The 23514-nt window shown below is 31.9% G+C and overlaps 1 protein-coding gene across 2 annotated transcripts; it reads left to right on the top strand.

Moving 5' to 3' along the window:
- Positions 1 to 755: 755 nt before the first annotated feature.
- LOC123700686 (venom protease-like) lies at positions 756 to 22594 on the top strand. Of its 2 annotated transcripts, XM_045647968.1 has the most exons (9): positions 756 to 884; positions 5418 to 6182; positions 12774 to 12928; positions 14510 to 14753; positions 17414 to 17546; positions 18878 to 19041; positions 19440 to 19541; positions 19827 to 20011; positions 20855 to 22594. In XM_045647968.1, the coding sequence occupies exons 1-9, from the start codon at positions 818 to 820 to the stop codon at positions 20999 to 21001; spliced, it is 1962 nt and encodes a 653-aa protein (XP_045503924.1). In that variant the 5' UTR covers positions 756 to 817; the 3' UTR covers positions 21002 to 22594. The 2 variants fall into 2 exon arrangements, with proteins under 2 accessions (XP_045503924.1, XP_045503925.1); XM_045647969.1 differs by lacking the exon at positions 5418 to 6182 and having other exon boundaries at positions 763 to 884.
- The last annotated feature ends 920 nt before the right edge of the window (positions 22595 to 23514 follow it).

Raw genomic sequence — 23514 nt, forward strand, 5'->3', positions numbered from 1 at the left:
AATACTATTTCATTTTTCATTTACTCTCATTCTTTTCCTATCATCTCTAACGTTAGAAACTGAACTAACCAAAAATATCTTCTTAAATGTTTCCCGGTTGCGTCATTTTAACCTCGTAGGTAGGTATATTGTCCATCTAAACACTTGATATATTCAGATATGTTTTGCCTGCTTTAGGAATACATATTATATAGATCATCAATATTCTAAATGCTTGTTTCTTATATCACGGCTAAATGTAGATGTGATTCGTTACTTCATTGATGCATCTCAAATGGTTCCTTGATTTATATGAATGTGTTACATTTTATGCACCTTGCTGTGAATATGTTTAACCGATTTGAAAAAAAGCATGCGTCTGACTAAAAATTATGAGTGACTTATGTTTAATATTATTAATTGTATTTCTAATAAATAACATGCGTATGTCGTCTAGAAACAATCTGAAACGTTGATGTTTGTAATCCCAAATTTGCAACTTACCACTTTTGACAATGTGCTTTTGAAAAATAAAATATTTGTCTTTTATATTGTTATTACAAGAAGCAGCGATATCGCTTGACAAAACGCTCTTGAAGATACTATAACTTAGTATCTCATAAATATAGATGATTTCAGTAGAAGCCCTACTGTACTTTTATTCCGGATGCTATTTATTCAATTTTGATACAGATGTGACTAAGTTTAGGGAAATTCATTAAATTCCAAGGGGTTTACGTGTGACGTAATGGATTTATAAAGGCCATACAAGATATAGGAGTTAAGATTTTCGCGTCAGTGTTACCGAGTCTCGCGAAGTGCGTACGCGCCGGTCAGAATGGCGCGCAATATTTTATTCGTTTTTTGTGTTTGTTTTTGTGTTCAATATGTTTTTTGTCAGTTTGGTGAGTTGATTTTATGGTACAAGTTTAATATGGTGTGTTAAGTTTCTCTTGTGTTTTGTATTTTATTATGTTGGTACTAAATTCGTAATTTATAGACATTGACAGTGTTTTGTTTTTCTATTTTGATGGTGCGGGTCTTATTTATCTTCAACTAAACATAATAATGATCTTTTTATATATCTATCTTTTTATGTGTAACATATTAACTATCATATAATATATTATCACAATAAACACATGTCGTAATATTTATTAGATTGCTCTCGAAAGATTTATGAAACGTCCAAATAGAGTTGTAGAGAAGTAGAATTATGTAGAGATATGAAAGAAGTTATTTCACGGAAAATCAACTGAATATCAATAGTAATTTTAGAAGAAAATAAACCTATACAGGATTTATGTTTTAATATAAATTTTATAAATAGGTTAAGAAGTCTATGTGACTTGTAAAGCTCCGTCCTTTTGGCATCATCGGCAAAAAGGTGGAAAAATAGTGGCAACTCTAAAACGAATTAAACAACACATTTCTATGTGTTAAAAATAAGAATTAGATTTACAGAAACCTGTTGGCACATTAATATTCATTTAAAATAAAATTAGCAAAATTGTAAACAGCAAAGAATAAACCGGTATTAAAAAGCTTTTTTCTGCCTTACCTGCCAAAAATCTTAATAGTGAATAGATTTTACCCGCATCTTCATAAATAATATGCTTGATATTATTTATATTGCTGAACCATTTTATTCTGCTCTTTTAGTTAAAAAATAAAAATATATTTATTAAGAGCTAGTGCGCAAGAGCAACTTTTGTCTCCGCAACTATTTTGTCTCTCCCATCAACTCTATGGGCTAGTAATAAAGTGCGCGCACGTAGCGACGCAACTTCCTATAGAGTTGATAGAAGAGACAAAATAGTTGCGGAGACAAAAGTTGCTCTTGCGAAGGTGCCAATAGTTGAAAATCCGTCTTGAATTCATTTTGTAATAATCAATTTCTTTGCATAATAACAGGTTTATTTCGTGATTGCATGATAAATTTATCTGTATGCTTTCGCGTTTACATATAACTATAAACATTTAATACAATACAATACAATACAAAAAGATTTATTGCAACCAAACAACACAATGATAAACTTATACATTCTAAGACACCGTCAAAAAAAATTAATAAATAGAAATGAGAACACATAAGAGAAATTATTTTTATATAGGTACGTATTTTATCAAATATCGGAAAACTTACCTTTAAACTTCCGTTTGAAGTAAAGATAGTCTTAAACGATTAAACTCTATCTTCAAGGTACATTTATGTCCTTAAATTGGAATTATCTTACAATGGCAGTAATTAGTCGTTTCGATACGTTTTATTTACATAATTACGTATTCATTTATTGCATTTTTATTGCCTTGATTAGCATATTATATGAGCTTTTCTAGGACTGATTTTATGAGTCTAGGCTCTACTTTTAAAGCATTAATCTTCTATATGATTGACAGAGGCACGACAGAGGCAATAAAAAAGACGTGTGGCACTCGGGGACTGCCGCGGTAAAGCTATTGCATAGCATGCCTTCAATCCACGCCTCCGCCCGTCGGAGTGGGGAGCGTGAGGTTTTTTCGTTACGGGATTTCTCGATTCGGTCCCCACGCTCAAGGCCCGCGATAGAAGCTATGCAATAGCTTAAAAAAATACAGACTAAAAATATTTTGTTGAATCCGACGGCAGTGTAAACACCAAATTGTTTATTATGGCAACTATGTACCTTATTATGATAAAAATAGAGCAAATTTATGAAAATTGTTATGAAAATACTAGTGGACCGCCCCGGCTTCGCCCGTGGTACATATTTCGCAATAAAAGGTAGCCTATGTCCTTTCTCGGATATGAAAATATCTCCATACCAAATTTCATGCAAATTGGATCAGTAGTTTAGTCGTGATTGAGTAACAGACAGACAGACAGAGTTACTTTCGCATTTATAATATTAGTATGGATAGTTTCTAAATCTAACATGCATTCAAAACACAATAAATACTGTTTTACCGAACATCTAATCGGAATGTAACATGCAGATAAATGAATCAGAAGTAATTATTGGTAATTACTAAATATGAAGTTAATACGTAGCTACGAGACCTATGTATGTATTTACAAATTCTTACAGTGCACGCGTAACGAAGGAGGTTAAAAATCATACTAAAAACTTTACTATATATTTGACATAAAATCTTTATTAATATTATGAAATCGAATAATTTGTTTGTTTGTTTGAATGCGCTAATCTCAGGAACCATGTGTCCGATTTGATAAAATATTTCACTGTTAGAAAGGCATAAAAGCACAGATAAAAGGCTATAATATTTCGCACAAAGACCAATAGGAGCGGGCAATGCGGAAACCAGAAGGCACACTAGCTAGTCTTTTATATACTTTTCCTTACCAGATAATTACAGGTTAAAAACTTAAAAGTGGTCATAATTTCGTAAGTATGTTATTTATTGGTTAATTACTAGGTAACGTTGGCAGATTAATTATGACGTTATTATTCTAAAGCCCTAATAATATTTTATCCGAATTATATATTTTAATTCTGGCTTTTAAATTTGGTTTCTTATGTTAATTACAAACAGATTAGGTGTTATTTTCTTTACAGATTACGGGCAATTTTTTTTTATTAATATTTAGAATTAGGTAGAGTTTTTGAGCTTTTTCTCATATTATTTATAATTCTCGTTTAGATATATTATCTGTGGCGAAATCCATTTTAAATTGGTATCAAATTGTCGACACGAACGTAACAAATATTATAATAATCTGTAATAAAAAACACTTGGTCAGGAAATAAACTCGACCGTGACTAAAGTGGACATTACTTATTCATTCATCGTGTGTTTTGCACCAAATCGGGTTTTTTGACTGTGACATTGAAATAATATATAATATGTACACCTATACCTGCACAGAGTTGAATATAAACAATTTTAAAGGAGTTTTTTTATTAAAATAATCATATTCAACAAATATTTACTATTACTTTCTAAAATATTGAAGCATCCTGAATCAGTCGTAATAATATGATACAAATTAATTAAGGCGGTATTTTATTTAAAAAGTAATCATTAAAATCCTATCAAAATATTAACGAAATCGATAAAATAACCTAAAAATGTAGAGTTCACAAAAAATAAGGGTTAAATAAAATAAGAAAGTAACAAGTTTAGATATTATATTCTATTAGATTTAGACTTTAGTCAGAAGTCTAAGTACCTAGTGGAATTGCTCAATTTGATAAATTTTCCATTTCAATATTTTTTACGATTAATTTAACTGCCAATGTCCAACTTCATGAATTGAAGGTTAATTTAGGTTATTTGTATGCAGCTACATGACGTAATGTATCTTATTGGTGTTAAGTTGATTTGCACAGCAATCAGCATAAACCAGTAAACAGTTTAAAATAATTTGTTATAATTAAAATATGGTATTTTCTGTCTTTTCTAAAATATTTTGCGCGCTCTACAAAATGCTCTCACATAATTTTTGACGGGCAAAACCATTCTTTAGAATCAAGTTTAATAATAATATGATACATAAAGATGTTAAAGTATATAATAATAATTATAATATTATTCAGAAGCTTATCACAATTCTGTTATCTATAAGAAAAGTTTAAGGTCACTCAATGTTTACATTCGTGTAGTGGGTTTTATGTTAAGGGGATTTTAAATATTGAATTAAATCAAAACAGATGTTAAGCACTTTGTTATCCATACTAATATTATAAATGCGAAAGTCTGTCTGTCTGTTACTCAATCACGCCTTAACTACTGAACCAATTTGCATGAAATTTGGTACAGAGATATTTTGATACCCGAGAAAGGACATAGGATAGGTTTTATCCCGCAAATACCACGGGAACGGGAACTATGCGGGTTTTTCTTTGACTGCGCGGGCGATGCCGCGGGTGGAAAGCTAGTTAAACATAAAAATCGGATGAAGAACACGAGACACTTTATATTTTCATTGGAATAATTATGATAATAAAATTGAAATTGTCTCGTTTATTGCATATTATCTTGTTATGAATCTAAACGACTTATTATTACAATTCTTTATATTCTACTCACGTGTAATTACAGACATATATATTAATGAAAGGAAAAATTGTTTATTTAAATTATAAAGAATAAATTGAAGATTCATACGACGGAATGTAGAGAAATATACATAATAAATAGGTACCTAGTTAAATTGTAATGATGATGTGAATACTCAACACATTCCTAATTCTCATCATGATATGATAAATATCGTTGATGTTATTATGCTTGCATTTAATGAAAAATAAGAATAGCCAATAAATATTCTAATGTAGGCTGTAGGTAGGTATGTACTTACAGTTTATTACGTAGGTACTATAAATCATATTATACCCACTAATAGATATACATTTCCATGTAAACTTTTTATAACAAGACTAACGTAACTAAATTCTTCCAAAACTCCTTCTAATATCATTTATTTTATATAGGTTTCTTCCCCAATGAACGCCATCAGCAGCAGTCGTTTTTCCAACAATTCCCAACCCCGAGGAGAATCAACCAACGATTAAGTTCCTTGCTACATCTACAACGTGAGACTCCAAGCAGCAACCAAGAACATATATATCCATTCAACAATGGACAAATTAGTAATCAATATGACGATTCGTACCGCAGACGTCCAAATCGAGTTAGATTCCCTAATCAATATACCGAAGTACCACAAGACTATGTTAACTTTGATAACGATAGACCAACAGAGAATTACCTGAACAATCAGAATAATCCGAACTTTATACAAACAAATGAAAATCAAGCAGAAAACCCCATAAGAGATAACAATAACAATGCCAATTCTAATGGCTTGAGTTTTCAAGATTTCATAACTGGCATGAATTCTAACAATCCAACGTTTGGAGATTCCTTATCTAACAATGTTAAGGAAGTAAACAATGGAAATTATGAAGGAGATTCTAATGCACAAGTTGAATTGAATACAAACAAAACTGAAGTTGATAATACACCAGAGCCTGTTATACCTTCAAGCGAAGCGCCAGTACCTACTGAAGCAGAATTTGAGGGGAATACAAAAGCACCATTTAATGATGAAAATGCTAAACCAGATGAAGTTGTGAATGGTGGAGTAAACATGGTCTCTTTTGGTGATAGAGCCGGCGAAATTAGCAGTACACCTCGAGCTATCTTGACTCCAGTACCACCGTCGCTAAACAGGAATAACGGATTTTCCAACTTTAGTAAATATACATTTTTTATAATAATTAATTAACAGTAAATTAACTATAAACTAAACTAAACTTTTTTATAATAATTAATAAATGTGGTAATAGCATGTTGGGTGCTGCAAGCATTGTATTATTTTAATCGATTAATACGGAATTAATTCCATTTATTTCATAGTTGATTACGTTTCTAACACTGAATTGGTTATTAATAAGAAATATGGCTTAGTTAAACTATAACATGAGTAATTGATTATTTACAAGCATGTTGGGTTTATAAATTAACAAGAATTGAAGATGGACTTCATGTTATGATTTTTTATGGGTACAAAATAATATGACATAGCGGTTATTATAAAAGTACTTGCCTTTAATTACTCAATTATAAACGGATTATAGTAATTGAATGACTAAGCGAGGTATGATTGATTTATTTTCTACTAGATTTACGCCCGCAGCTTCGCCCGTGTTTTCAAAGAAAAACCCGCATAGTTCCCGTTGCCGTGGGATTTCCGGGATAAAACCTATCCTATGTGTTAATACTAGTTACCTTCTATATGTGTGCTAAATTTCATTGAAATCGCTTCAGTAGTATTTGCGTAAAAGAGTAACAAACATACATACACATACATCCATCCTCACAAACATTCGCAATTAAGTATAATATTATTAGTATTAGAATCTATAGAATTGATTCAATGTTCGTGAGTTTTATTTTGCATGCTTTAGCATTTAATGGTCGGATGTTCACGAGGTTAATGACCAGACAAGATAAATTTTTTTTTAATTTAAAGTTTTTATTAATATTTCGAGGTTAGGTTTTTGAGGTTACGTTTTTTTTCAAAATGGAAAACTTTAACGAAGGAAATTTGTGATATAGCAAGGAACTATTAACTCATTTCAATAAATTTATTAAAATGTAGTTTTCACATTTTAAGAGTATGTTCAATGGGGTAGCTTTTATTAATTTCTGTTCATGGTGGTGATTAATAAATACGTAAAGTGATAAATACCATATAGATAAATCTTCATACTACTAATTATTTATTTTCCGTACATGTAAACCTAAGTATCTATATTTCTTCCATTAATGGACATACAATTAATAAAACACTATTTACTGAACGCTAAATACAATTAACAGTCATGTATTATAACTGCAAATATTACAAATTACAATGATGTCATACAATATTAACGAGTATCATTTTAAAGTTACCGACTAGGTATTATCGGAATATAGTTATATAGGGTTTTATTTATCCGGCTAAAAAAAGCCAAAGTCACAGAATATATTATAATAGTAGGTACTACGTACCAAAGCTATGTAACCTAAAGCACTGGGCTAACCTAGTTACTCTTGTATATGCCTTATAAGGTTCTACTCACCGTTTACTTCTCAATTAACATCAAATAAACACAGCTATGACGTCCAATACTGAGAAAATACTTGAATTTGCGCAAGATTTGTTGGCTCTAACAAAAATTATTGAAATAGGTAGCTGTTCAAATTCAAGGAATAATTTTAAAATTACTTAGTGTAAGTTATATTTAAGTGTTTGTATTTCTTGTTTTGTTATCTTAAAGTGCAATAAAGTATTTATAAACATAGATAAATAAATAAAATTTTCAATGAATAAAAAGTTGATATCTTTGATTACAATAATGAAATGTTATTTACTGAATATTTTATTAAAATTAAAACTGTTTTCGCCTATAGCAGCTATGGCATCTATATTTTTGCCGTAATGTGGTAGTTCAGTTATCAAGTTAAAACTTAAAGTATTTCATAACGCGCAATAAAACAACACGCGTTTCTTTCTCTATATTTTATTAGTAATAAATAATGTGATCATCAATAGTACGAAATTTATCAATAATCTACTATATCCTACCATCGTATGTACTACAGACTACATCCTAAAACACATTTTTCCTTACTGTTAGAGTCGATAAATACACTCGAAGGCCAAACAGTGGTCACGTCAGGTCAAACGCTATTTACATAGTAACGAGTTAAGCACAAGAGTAAAATATTGAGAATCGACGAAATATATTATTTACTAATAAACTTGGTTTTACCGAAAATGGAATTACTTGAGATGAGAAAAAGAGGTTATATAAATAAATGAGTCGAATTAGAAATCTATACTTACTCGTAATATTATAAAGCTGAAGCGTTTGTTTGTTTGAACGCGCTAATCTCAGGAACTACTGGTTGGATTTGAAAAAATATTTCCGTGTTAGATAGCCCAGTTATCGAGGAAGTCTATCCAATGGGAGTCAATCCTGGGTAATGCAACAGGAGCGGAGCACTGCGGGTTAAACTGCGGGGCACAGCTAGTAATTACTAATCCCACCAAAAACATAAATGTAAAATTTGGAGCCGAGTTCAATCGTTGACTTAATTTGCCAAAAAAAGGAATGAGATCTAAATGTGTGCCAAGTTCTGCAGACAGTCCAGAAATTTATTTACAAAGATGTATTAAGTTCTTAGGTTGACTGAAAACTCAATTGTTTTATTTTCCCTTAGAGAACAATGTTTATTCCAAAATATAACTTTTTAAATTTGAATAATATAATTATTTTCACAAAGCAAACAACTAATGACCTATTGAACCCCATAATTTGATGAGGCTAGTTTTTAGAACCTCACAAAATATAAACAGTACCAATGTAAAACTAGCCTCATCAAATTATGGGGTTCAATAGGTCATTAGTTGTTTGCTTTGTGAAAATAATTATATTATTCAAATTTAAAAAGTTATATTTTGGAATAAACATTGTTCTCTAAGGGAAAATAAAACAATTGAGTTTTCAGTCAACCTAAGAACTTAATACATCTTTGTAAATAAATTTCTGGACTGTCTGCAGAACTTGGCACACATTTAGATCTCATTCCTTTTTTTGGCAAATTAAGTCAACGATTGAACTCGGCTCCAAATTTTACATTTATGTTTTTGGTGGGATATCATTACTTTTTGTACAGAAAATTACTCTGCAAATTTGATTTACTTTATGAATATAATACTTTTTATATACGATTTTTTTATTTTTTCTTGCGGTTTCTCTGTATGGTTTTTTTAGTATTATTTTATATATTTTCTTATATTTTATGAATATCAGCGCACATTGCCCCGTCATTATCTGCAATTTTTTAAACTCGTTTCCTGTTTAAAAGATTACTTACATGATTTTCTAAACATCCAGCGTGAATTTGTACACACACTATTACCAAGATGCAAAGATCGTTGTAGAAGAATCGTCGCCTTACTCCATGACGTTACGGTATTGCCATGACGCGATCTTAAAATTTTACTCTAAACGCGCCTAAAGATGTTTCACTCATATTAATATTACGCAAATTAAATCATTTCGACCTTCGACGACGCCTTCTTCCATTACACCATTTATGGTAATTATTTTTGCATGCTTGTATTGGCTGAACATGTTTGTGCTTTATTAATATAATTGTATCACCATTCACCATTGAATACCATGTTTAAAGTAAAATAAAGATTTTATTTATTTATTTACACTGAAATTAAAACTAAACTAAACAGTAAACACTCATAAATAAAGAATAAATAAATGTGAATATGTAAAATTATTTATTATTTTTAACTGTATGAGCAATATTTTTATTACAATTTTATTTTATTTTACGTTTAATAACAGTTTTGAATAAAGAAATCATGCAATCGAAGTAATCTGCCCTAGCGATACTAGCGCGAGTGAGTGTGATGTCAGAGGCGCTTCGAATCTACAGATGTTTCGTCCTAAAATATGGAAACTTCAATAATCTATATCTCAGTCATTTATTGATGGATTTCAAAATTTTTTTCGGCCACTGATTAGTTTTGATCTATTTTTTAAGACTAGTAAGGTGAATATACTATTTTCTATTTTTTTAAACTTTTCCATTTTTCCATACAAACAAAATTAATGTCATTGAAAAAAAAAATTAAATACAGATAAATTCAGTATTTTCTGATTTTTTCCTTTGTACACTCACTATTACCTAGCTGATTACAAAATTTGAACTTTCTAGGTCATCTGGAAGTGGGTTAGGTTTTGTATATGTCTATAAGTCAGTCAGTCTTAAAAATTGCGATTTTTGGATATTAATATCTACGCAACTGTTTAATCTGTATTTATGAAATTTAAGCTTCTTGTTTATCTTGAGGTCCTCTTGATATGTACCAAATTTGGTTTATTTAACTTAAATAGTTTTCGAGTTATAAGGGGGTGAAAAGTGACTCGAAATGGTTCGTGTAAATATACACACGGCAGCTGCTCGCCAGTTCTCTTCGCTTGAACTCGGCTTGACACGCTGCCGCGTGTCTAGATATAGGACAAATCTAAGCAATATTGGACGAAATTGCATAATTTCCTTAATAGGTACCTACATACTTTGCAATTTAAAATGTGAAACTGTCTATTACTGATTTCAATTTCCGATGATGTATTTTTATAAATTTAAAGCGATTATTCTAAATGGTATGCCCTTGATTAAATACGTAGGTATTTGCGTATAATAATATATACTATTTACGTATAATAATATATACTCAAACATCATAATTATTATGTGTGTATGTTTCTGTTCCCATATAGCACTAGCCGTTCCCCGCGGTTTCATCCGCATTCCTCTGTTCCTGTTGGTTGTAGTATGATGATATATATATTATATAGCCTATAGCCTTCCTCTATAAATGGGCTATCTAACACCGAAAGAATTTTTCAAATCGGACCAGTAGTTCCCGAGATTAGGGCGTTCAAACAAACTCTTCAGCTTTATGAGTATAGATTAGACTTTTTGCTTGCTTTTAATTTCACAGATTATCTCACTTTTCATATAGTCAAACTCAAACTCAAACATTTATTTATTCAATTAGACTTCTCCCAGAAGCACTTGTATCGCAATAACATAGTTTTATCGTTTACGGTTTACCACAAAATACACTACGCGTTTTTTTTAGTCCTATGTGTGTACTTGCGTTGTCTTTATGTTATTTACAATGCTCTATAAAGTATCACTACATAGTATAAAACAAAGTCGCTTTATCTGTCCCTATATCCCTTTCCTTGAATCATTAAAACTACGCAACGGATTTTGGTGCGGTTTTTTTTAATAGATAGAGTGATTCAAGAGGTACCTAGGTTTCAGAACATAATTTATAAGGTTTGAGACAAAGCGGCCGAAGCCGCGGGCGGAAAGCTAGTAAACTATAATCTCTTTTTAACAATCAGATGTAAGTATCTGTGAAATCATCACACGGTTGAAGCATTGTGTACTGAATTTTACGATGCATCTTGATGGAATTGTGATGCATACGTAATTTGTCTGGTTTTAATGTATGTCCGCGTCTGCACTAATATGTATAGGTAGATTGCTTTGTTCATGATGGGTAAATGAACCAATAGGTATATATTAATAAAGAATAAACACAATTATCATCTATTATATTACATAGGTAGTATCAATAATCTAGTAAATAGTATTAATTACATAGGTAGTGTTCAACCCCTCAACGTTTTTAAGTTTATCTGATGGAGAAAATAATTTTGTTTATTTTATATACTAATATTAAACAGCAATAGAATTACTTTCATGCTTTTCTTCTCTTCTTCTCACCACAATCTCTCTCTTTTCATGCATGTTTTTATTTCACAAAATCTCTCATATTATGCTTTAATTAAACTTAAATATTTTTATTTATTTACTTGTTACACTTGACACAAAATTTCACACATTTTCATCGTTATGGGGATAATTAGTGTATCTTATAATTAGTCCTAATGAGTGTGTGTGTCTAACATTGCATGAAAAATGCATTAAACGCATATCATGAAAAAATAATAAAAATAAATAAAGGAAAAATATACTATCTAAAAATCACTTAGAAATCAATAGTCTATTTCATATTTTTATAGATAGGTACATATATAAAAAAAACTGTTGATCTGGTCTGTATGAAATTTTGTACAGAGAAAGATATCTATTTATACAGGGTTACTTGTAAAACACCAGCATCCTCGCAGGAAAAGATAGCTAACATCATAAGTAACAACATTTGTTCTACGACTTTTTTTATTTTCATACAAAAATAAATATGCATCTAATTTTCTGTTTGAATAAGTATTATAAACTCTACGCGCATCCCAAAAATTACGTAAACAAGAAGCGAACGAGAGTGGGAAGGGGGCGTCGCGTCGTCCTTTCGATAATGAATAGAACATAGACTTACAAATTTTAGGAGAGTACAATAAAAGCTTAAAAATCATTTAAAAATAACTTATTGCGTTATGACAAAAGTCGTAGAACAAATGTTGTTACTTATGATGTTAGCTATGTTGTCCTGCGAGGTTGCTGGTGTTTTACAAGTAACCCTGTATTTTACCCTTCTGGATTAACAGTCAGTCTAAAGATATAAAATACAAGATTCAGGGCATCGCTCCGGCAAGGCGAAAGACCCAGGTTAGAAACGAATTTTTAAAGAATTTTTTTTTCTATTCTTTAAAAATTCTCATTTACAAAACATTTGAATGTTATAAAACTAAAAATAAATTCAAGATTATTAACAAATATTTGATTCGTTACAGGAGAGAGATGTACTACAGTGGAAGGAGGCTCCGGGTCTTGCATCAGCATAAAAGCGTGCGAACCGTTCGTCAAGTTGTTGCAAACACCTAAAAACAGCAGAGTTGTCGATATCTTGAGACGGTCGCAATGCGGCTTCGAAAATGACATCCCCAAGGTATTATTTTAAGGGCTGATTTTTCAATCCTTGGTTAAAACTTATTCATCGAATAACGTATTTAACTACCATTTCAAAAATGTATTCTAATTGTCCGTTTATGACAGTTTACAGGTGACATTTTAATATGTTCGTGTAATACTTTATTGGACGGATAAATTTTAACCAAGGTTTGAAAATCGGCGCTAAATCAACTGATTACATTCAAACACCAGGTGACTAGTTAAACATTCATTTTGAAACGAAGAAGTTCTCAGTTTGACTCTTTTTTTTTGGTACTTACTTTCGAGTGGGTTTAAGAGATTTTGATAATTCTTTTTTTATTTGCAAGCTAGTGCCTTCCCATTGGTCATTCTGCCCATTTGCAAGGGGTTAAGATTTTTGTTAAAAATAATTAGCCAAAGTTCACACGTTGTTCGAAATAATTTAGATTTTTTTCGTTGTGTGTGTTGAATATCGATGAGGCCACGTCATTATGTGTGCAAATTAACAAACGTCTAATAAAACAGAGGGCCATCGGTAACTGGTCTCATCGTCTTCAAATGTTTTCCTTTGAATGTCAAGGTCAATTGCTTTTGTATACATGCGAATAACCAATTTTTATTTATTTTCATTATTTAGTAATATGAGTTATATTATATTGTGTCAATTTGTTAATTTTGAAGATGTCTGACGGAATTACAATATTATGAACCGATTTTGATGAAATTGTATTGTGTTGATGAATGATGTTTTATTCGTTTTCACACAAAAACGGCGGATCTGAGCGAATTATGGCACAAAGATAGATTATTCCATAGTCGTATTTATACAGTTAGTTCCATTTTATACAGGATATTTTATATAGACGAGTTACGAGTGAACTCAATCGATACAGACAATTAAAATAAATGTAAAATTTAATTCAAGGTACCTATGTCATAATATTTTATGACTGTAATTTGTTTGATGGTCCCATAAAATAAAACTCAATGGATTATAGTCTCCATACAATTTTAAAAGTTGATGTGAATTCATAATATTGTCTTGGAATTTTGGAAAAAAAATGGTGTTTAAAGATTTTGACAAAACTATGCGTAAATGATTCTTTTTTTAAGTATCTAAGTATAGTTTTGTCAAATTTATTTTTCTGACAAAAACTTGATATAGGATTGATATATCCAATCGTAAATATTTAATAGACTTTATTGAGTAATTCACACTGTCTTATTTGCATACTGATCTACGGGTCCACTCAGTAGCCTCGCGAAGTATTTTCTTGGGTAAACTGAGTGCTCGGTGTCTGTGTGAATATGAATATATTTAATCATAAATCTCTGCATTAAAAGTTTTCATCTTCCCGTAATAAGCTCCTATCTATACTATTAATATTAAAACGCTGAAGTTTGTTTGAACGCGCTAATCTTAGGAACTACTGGTCCGATTTGAAAAGTTCTTTCGGTGTTAGATAGCCCCTTCTTCGAGGAAAGCTACAGGCTATATATCTCTAATCTCTCTCATGACCTCTCGCTAAGACCAAGAGGAGCGGAGTACTGCGAGTAAAACCGCGGAGCACAGCTCTAATATTATATCAATCTACAGGTGTGCTGTCCTCTCCCTGGCATTCCAAACACGCCACCAACCGCTCCCCCTACCGCGCCACCAACCACTGCCCCCACCGCTCCCCCCACAGCTCCCCCTCCCGTGACGTCATCAGAAACCGCAGCAGGGAAGTCAGCGATGACGTCAGACGTGGCAGCCATTACTGCTCTACCAGAGCCTCCAGTGTGCGGTGTTAGTAATGCGTCTTTCAGTCGCGTCGTGAATGGGATACCAGCTAAACTTGGTGAGTATTAGAAACTGAAACATTTACTTCTGCTAGAAGTACTTCTGAATCATAACATAGTTAAGAATAAAATTAACCATGAGAACGCGACGCAAGTGCCGTAAGAGTGTTGCACAGTGCACTGTGAATAGCAATCCTACAGGATACAATATTTGCTTCATGCAAGGTACAATTTTCATAGGTATATATAGAGGTTGGAGGTAGTAAGTAGGTTAAAAAATTCTGAATTGTAGAAACTAGGATTTACATAAACTAAAATAATTTAAGATATGTGAAAAGCAAATTGCTATTCGGTAATTGGCTAGCGCAGCAGATTTCGGTCTAGTCTCGTCAATTAAAAGCTTGGGAGCTTTGGGAAAAAAAATGATTTTATGCTGATGACGTCATGTAGATGAACATAATATATACCGACATAGGTATAGTGTAAAATATTCAAGAAATTGATTTTTAATTCTAAGAAAAATAGAACACAGAAGTATGTATTAAACCATTAAAATAATATAATAACAACTGTGCATAAAGATGATTCATATTTCATCTCCTTATGAGTAAATGAGTATCATTAAAAATAATACATAAGTAACGACATGATTGCTGGCTATTAGTCGTATTTACTTACTTGTGTTTTGAGTTAAGTGTCCATTAAACACTACGTAATATATAATAACGTAGCATAATATTGACAGACACTTATATTGCAAATATATTGTAGGTTATCATAATATGAATACGCCAATGGTAATTCACAGCTTCAAGATAATATGTTCTGTTTAGTTTATCTGTCAGTTAAAATTAGAAAATACTTATGTATTAAACAACCACTAGACACAATAAAAAAATATGAGCACACGGGAGGGACCTTTCAAATGAAATAAGAATCCTCAAACTTGGTTTATCCAGACGTAAGTTTTGAGGTAACAAACAAAAAGAATACAGAATCGAGAACCTCTTCCTTTTTTTGAATTCCTTTGAAAATAATGGGCAAAAGAATGGTAAAAATGTTAATAGGCAATGGGAAACTATTAGTAATGGTGAAACCATCCCTAAGTATTGTGATGGAATTCTGCTGATAATAATTATTAATCCTAGTACCTATTTTCTTGACGTACTAGAAGCAATAATTAATCATCGTTTATGTATACAAATTAAAACATGTTTATAAATCCGTCAATTCGATCGAATCGTAATGTTATGCATAAAATGTTAGTTTATAGTTATCTTTATATTTTATATGCACAAAGTGCATGTAACATACTTATCTACATTAGGTATAGTAATATCAGCGGACCAATAAGATTTTTGTCTGCATAAAATATCGAATTTATTTGAACGATTCACAGTTGCCAAGTTACAAAATCTAATGATAAAATATCCGTTTCGGAATCTATATATGTATATAAAACTCAAAGGTGACTGATATAGTGATCTATCAACGCACAGCCTGAACCACTGGACGTATCGGGCTGAAATTTGGCATGCAGGTAGATGTTAGGACGTAGGCATCCGCTAAGGATTTCCCGAAATTCTTGCGGGAACGGGGTAAAACGGGGATGCACGTACAAAGTCGTGGGCGGAAGCTAGTACTATATAAATAGTCAAACCTATATAAAATTAAAACTAAACAAATAATAAAATGAAATATCGCGTACATATTCACTAGAAGAATACCTTTTTTTCTAATATTCCCACGGTATATTATGTATGAATTGACATGCTCATTAGGCTCTTCGAAAAAGTGGAGTATTAGCGGAAAAACCAACTAAAAACATATGGAAATGTGCATTTGTATATAAATAAATTGAGAAATAATTGTATCAAAATTTTTAACTCATTCGGGTATTCCCCTGTACTCATTAAAATGTAATAAATAATAAGTTATTCAAGGAAGAAAAATTCGTATTTTTCACATCATAATACTTTTTCTATTGTTGTGCAATTGATGACTGAAGCCTGTGCAATTCAAAAGTTTCCTACGAGAAAAAAAATCTCGAACATCAGGTATTTTTCTAGCAGGCTTATTATAAAATTGTTTGTATGAAAATTTTCCTGTTTGTATGATTCTCTATAATTGCGTCTTTTTTGTAACATTTTAATGGCATTAATATGATAATTTTATTGCCTTGTGGTATGAAACAGGCATGAAAATTTATGATCGATTCATTCTTCCAGGCCTTATTATGTGCATACAAAAATTAGAAAAAATAAATTTTGTGCATGAAACTTGTATTTCACGCTTTTAAATCGTAATTTTACATAGATATTAAAAAATATATTTACCAAGTCAGAAAGCATTTTCCACGGAGTCGACAAATAACATATTCTAGGACTCTAGGTACTCTTTCAAAATGAAATATTTATCATCGTGCATTAAACTTAAATCTATACTTGTCTTTACTAATATTATAAAGCTGAAGAGTTTGTTTGTTTGTTTGTTTGAACGCGCTAACCTCAGGAACTACTATTCCGATTTAAAAAATTATGTTGGTGTTGGATAGCCTATTTATCGAGGAAGGCTATATATCATCACGCTAAGACCAACAGGCTTTAACTGCGGGTAAAACCGCGAGGAACAGCTAGTTGTTTATTAAAATGACGATCTAGTAAAACAAAATTTCAAGCATTTTTTGCTTGGTATATAAACTAATCATGTATGTTTCCAGGTGACTTCCCCTGGATGGCGTTGCTAGGTTACAGAAGCCGTGGGTCCACCAGTTGGAAATGTGGGGGATCCCTCATCACCTCGCACCATGTTCTTACGGCTGCTCATTGCATACATAATCGGGAAAATGACTTGTAAGTTTTAAATGATTATTTAAGAAGATAGAGCTAATAATGCAAGAATTCAAAAGCTTCCTCTTTTAATAGTTGGATACTCCAATCATTCTTTGTTGTAAGTACTATGTCTAGGTTAGGAAGCTATAGATATTCATTTTAAAACCTACCCACGGTTTGGGTTTATAATTTATAATGAACTAGCGGTCCGCCCCGGCTTCGCCCGTGGTACATATTAACGTTTTCTCTACATAAGAACCATCCTCGTACTTCAAGGAATATAATAAAAAAAGAATTATCGAAATCGGTTCAGCCGTTCTCGAGTTATGGAATTACAACGAAAAGTGGCATTGATTTTTATATATTAGATAATTTGCAATTTTGCTCTAACGACGAATAAATGCGAATCTGTTTTTATTTGCAAAATTATTAATATTTTAATTGTAGTTGTAAATACGTTTATATTATCACTACATACTATAAAACAAAGTCGCTTTCTCTGTCCCTATGTCCCTTTGTATGCTTAAACCTTTAAAACTACGCAACGGATTTAGATGCGGTTTTATTTAATAGATAGAGTGATTCAAGAGGAAGGTTTGAGTATATATAATTTATTAGGTTTTAGACAAAGCGGGCGAAGCCGCGGGCGGTAAGCTAGTGTTTTATAAACGGAAACCTATGAATTATTTTGTTAATCAGTTGTTCAGTTTGCACAATAAATTTTTGTTCAACTTTTCTAAACTAGACATAATAATAAGCCAACATTAAAATTTTCAAAAAAACCTGTTCTATATCATTTAGGTACATAACCAAAACCCAACATCCGCATATTAAAAGTTACGACATCACAATTTGTAGGATTAATATATGACTGTAATAGAGGCGATAAATCCATAGTATAATGATACGGCCAATTAGATCTTATGTATGGGCCTGTTTACTACACTTTGTATGTTCCATCGATTATAGGAAAGACTAGGCTTATGTAAAACACGTTTATACTGCAAACACGTGATTTTATAAGGTTGAAAGACATTTATTCTCATTAAGGCATATAAAGTCACACAATTAACTTAATTATAAACATAAGTATAAGTTAGTAATTCAGAAACATTCGTTTAATTATTGTACATTACTTTTAGGTAAGATTATTTGCAAAATCCTTACGTTATATATTAATATATTTAAAAAAATCTTGAATGAATTAATGAATGAAAACTTCTTTCATCATCATCATCAAACAGTATCACCAATTTTATACACGGCTCTAACAACAAATATTTAGTAGGTAGCAATGCTAAAAATATTGGTTTTGCAGGTGCTATAAAAATAATTTTTGCTCTTATTTCCAGATACGTAGTGCGTCTAGGCGAGCTAGATCTAGCTAGAGAGGACGACGGAGCGACACCCGTGGACGTTCTTATCAAAAGCCTTATCAAGCATGAGCTGTACAACCCGCAGGCATTCACAGATGATATTGGCATTCTTGTCTTGGAGAAGGATGTTCCGTTTTCAAGTGAGTTTTCAGTGCTGTTATAACTGAATTTTAATAAAAAATATAAATAAAAATGAAAATTTTCGATATTTAAGACTAGTGTATTCAAAGGTTGAGGGTATAAAATATCATAAAATACATTAAAAATTAATTAAATGTGTATTCTTTGTCCGAAGATTACATTACATTTTATTTTTATGTTTAAAAAATTGTGAGGATGGATGAACCTGTAGGTACGTTAACATGCTGTTATTCTTTCCCACGAAAACCACTGGACGGATTTTGATGATACTTGGCCAATACCAACAAAAGAGGCATCAATATGTCGCTTCTGTTAAAATAACACATACTTAATAATTAAATTAAATTTTTAACACAGTTATAAAAAATACTATAAATGTAATGATTTAATGTTTCAGGTCTCATCCGGCCGATCTGCATTCCGCAGGACGAGAAACTCCGCGCTCAAACATATGAGAAGTACAATCCTCTCATAGCTGGCTGGGGAGATGTGGCTTATCGTAAGTTCATTTCATTATTTAACTCTTTAATAGAACTGTATAAAATTCGACACTAGAGAAAAAGAGTATCCATTTTCTCCATTTTGTTGATGGCGCTATGTTGTGAAATGTATTACAATCACTGTTAATTTTATTTGCCCACGTGAGCGAAGTTGCGAGTGGAAATCTAGTAAGCTATATTTTATATTTTTGTATCCCGGGTGATTCCGGGTCAAATGGCTAATATTGTCACTAATAGAAGTTTTGTTGTTCATTGTAACTAATAAAACTAATATCAATCTACAGGGGGTCCCAAAGCCAGCCACTTACAAGTGGCCCAATTGCCCGTAGTAACCAACACAGCGTGTGCAACTGCGTACAGCATGTACAAGCAGCAAGTGATCGACGCGCGCGTGCTGTGCGCCGGCCACAAGGACGGCCGCATGGATGCCTGCCAGGGCGACAGCGGCGGCCCGCTCATGCAGCCTATCGTGAGTACTAGCCTTGTGATGGTTGCCCCTAGCAACGAGCGCTTACAGCATGTAAAAGCAGCAGGCCACAAGGACGCCTACCACTAGCCTTGTGACGGTTGCCCCTAGCAACGGGCGCGTACAGCATGTACAAGCAGCAGGCCACAAGGACGCCTACCACTAGCCTTGTGACGGTTGCCCCTAGCAACGGGCGCGTACAGCATGTACAAGCAGCAGGCCACAAGGACGCCTACCACTAGCCTTGTGACGGTTGCCCCTAGCAACGGGCGCGTACAGCATGTACAAGCAGCAGGCCACAAGGACGCCTACCACTAGCCTTGTGACGGTTGCCCCTAGCAACGAGCGCTTACAGCATGTACAAGCAGCAGGCCACAAGGACGCCTACCACTAGCCTTGTGACGGTTGCCCCTAGCAACGAGCGCTTACAGCATGTACAAGCAGCAGGCCACAAGGACGCCTACCACTAGCCTTGTGACACGGTTGCCCGTAGCAACGGACGTAGTTGCGTTTTCTTCTCTGCGTGCTGTCCAGAAGAAAGAAAACTGCATATATGCCTGCCACACCTGGAAATCGAACTGACTAAAATCAGTCTAAATTATTTCTTATTCTTAGGGTCAATTATAAGGATGAAATCTGTATAAAAAACTTGATAAATCAAATGAAAGAAGAACATGCAAGTTTCCATGAATCTTTTAATGTAATCCAATCTTCTTTCTTGTCTAAATTAATGCATTGTTTTTTTTTTTAATTTTCTATCTCCAGTATTAAGAGTACTTTCCTTTGTGACGTTACACAATTTCACCCTGTAGGTATAGCATAACTAATATAAATCTTTTTTTCCAGTGGAACCCTCAAACATACACCACCTTCTTCTTCCAAATCGGCGTAGTTTCATACGGGAAGAAGTGCGCAGAGCCTGGTTTCCCGGGCGTGTATACAAGAGTCACCCACTTCGTGCCCTGGATACAACAGAACGTTATTGGATCATAAGAAAAAAACGATGCCTTATTTATCAGTCGCTGATAATTTATGTTTAGTTCTTAATCGTAGTAAGTAGGTAATTTAAAATATATAGTAGGGGTAAGGAGAATGGTCTCTAAAGATATGCATTAGGTAGAATGTATTACTATAGCTTTGGCTTTGAAAAGGAATAAATTTAAACTTGTAGACGTAGTGAAGTAATCTGCATTAAAAAGTATTACCGTAAAAAACAAAACTTCAAGTATGTATTTCTGACACGTTCACAAATTTGGATAGAGAAATTAAATTCCCTTTGGAAATTGTTCTTTGCCTCCAACAACGGTATATTCATTAAACGCTTATTAATTGATATCAATTTAAAAAGAGACGGTTCTCCTTAACTATACACATTATAATAATACTACGGACCAACATTTCGTAATCAAAACCTTTAAAAGTTCAGTTCGCATATAAAAAGAGACTATTTGTCGGACATAAATGTCTTAAAGTTGGCCCGGTTTTTATGTATTACTATTCACTACACTAACTACTAAGTCACGATATTCATTTTAATAAATACTCTTCTATATTATAGCAATTAGTTATATTGAAACCACAATTAAAACATTACCATATAAAATACGAACTAATCAGCAACTCGCGGTTGATTTGTTCCTTGGTGGGTTACCAATTATATAATACTAGCTTACCGTCCGCGGCTTCGCCCGCTTTGACTAAAACCTAATAAATTATATACTTACAAAAACCTTCCTTGAGAACCACTCTATCTATTTAAAAAAACTGCATCAAAATCCGTTGCGTAGTTTTAAAGATTTAAGCATACAAAGGGACAAGGGACAGAGAAAGTGACTTTGTTTTACTATACGTGACGTTGTTTACTATCTAGTGATTTCAACTGATACTAAATTTCGAATCTCAAGTATGGATAACAATGATGATGACACATATGAATGAATATAATATAAAAATATGTAATCGCAACAAAGTTGTTTATTTTACATTATTTAACAAAGTTGTTTATTTATATATAATTACACTGCATTATGTATAATATGTTTTAGGTAGACGTTTTGGTTTTATAGCGTTTATGATCATTGTGTGTCACATATTTAGTTAATTATTAAAGATATATAGAGATAATAGTAATGTATTTCTTTTAAAACATAAATCACACAAATGTGAATAGAAAGTTTGAATTTTATACGTTTTTATTGTATAGATTTAAGCTCACAAGGTTGTGATATTTTTTTATTTATATCAAATGTTCAAATAATAGATTAAAATATTTATATACATAATAGTAGAGCCCTTTTGTGTATCAATGTATTATGTATTTTCATATCTTTAGTACTTTGTTAGTTTATATACCAAGTAAAAGTTTATTTATTATCTTTTTACTTTGCTCTCTTTATGTTTATGTGTAAAATAAGAGTCTCACTTTCCTTGTGATTATACATATGTAAGAATAGAAAAGGTGTTTTTTTTTTAAATGTAAGTACGAGTAAATATAAGTAAAGTTAGTAAGTTACCTAATGAAAACAGAAGTTTTAAATTTAAAAGCAAGAAGTGAACTTATCGATATAATAAACGATATTCATCGTGTATGATTGTTTTATTTTTTATTCCGCCATTTATACTAGACTAGCTTACCACCCCCGGCTTCGCCCGCTTTGTCTAAAACCTAATAAAATAAATATTTAAAACTTCCTCTTGAATCACTCTATCTATTGAAAAAACCGCATAAAATTCCGTTGCGTAGTTTTGAAGATTTAAGCATTTAAGCATACAAAGGGACATAGGGACAGAGAAAGCGACTTTGTTTTATACTATGTATAAAACAAAATAAAAAATAAATATATATTTTATTACATGATAATAATATGCTCATTCCATAAGTAAGTACATAATAATATTTATTCTCAGAACGATTTATTTCTAGTGAATGTAAATTTAATAAAAATATAATTCTGTAATTCTTAATATAGGGTGTTAATAAGTGCAAATCTGCATTTGAATTATTTTATCTGTCTTCTTTGTATCTTGACAGCATATCACACTGCAAGTACTTAACCGATTTATATGATACTTTGTATGATTACCTACCCTTTTAGGTTGATGGTATAACGTTTAATATAAAACTACTTATATATTTTTTTTTTACATTTACCTTTTATTATTTCTTGATGCACAATAAATTATTTTTATTTATCTGTTTGTTGTATGCATATTGCATAGATGTAAATTAATAAAGCTTTCAGAATCGATATGTAATAAGTTATATTAAAAAAGTAGTAATCTATTTGAATAAATAAATTGAGTTTGTTGTATTTTTTTCCTGCCCCTCGGTTTCACTAAGTAGCTCATAAGATACCTACAGCGTTTATATTTTTGATAATTGTGATTTCAGATATAAGGCAAATTATCGAATAGGAAGAGATATCTGCTTTAGCGATAGAAAAGATAACGTTAATGGTTTATTTGATAAATAGTCAGTTTTGGCAATTATTCCTGTGTACATGAAC

The sequence above is a fragment of the Colias croceus genome, chromosome 20 (genome assembly GCF_905220415.1).
Source record: "Colias croceus chromosome 20, ilColCroc2.1".
Classification (NCBI taxonomy): domain Eukaryota; kingdom Metazoa; phylum Arthropoda; class Insecta; order Lepidoptera; family Pieridae; genus Colias; species Colias croceus.

Bases quoted from the DNA above. Each gene is read 5' to 3' on its own strand.
- LOC123700686 (XM_045647968.1), top strand. From the start codon at position 818: ATGGCGCGCAATATTTTATTCGTTTTTTGTGTTTGTTTTTGTGTTCAA. The intron at 17,547-18,877 runs GTAAGTTTTAAA...TCTTATTTCCAG, and splicing joins CATAATCGGGAAAATGACTT to ATACGTAGTGCGTCTAGGCG. The intron at 20,012-20,854 runs GTGAGTACTAGC...CTTTTTTTCCAG, and splicing joins GCCCGCTCATGCAGCCTATC to TGGAACCCTCAAACATACAC.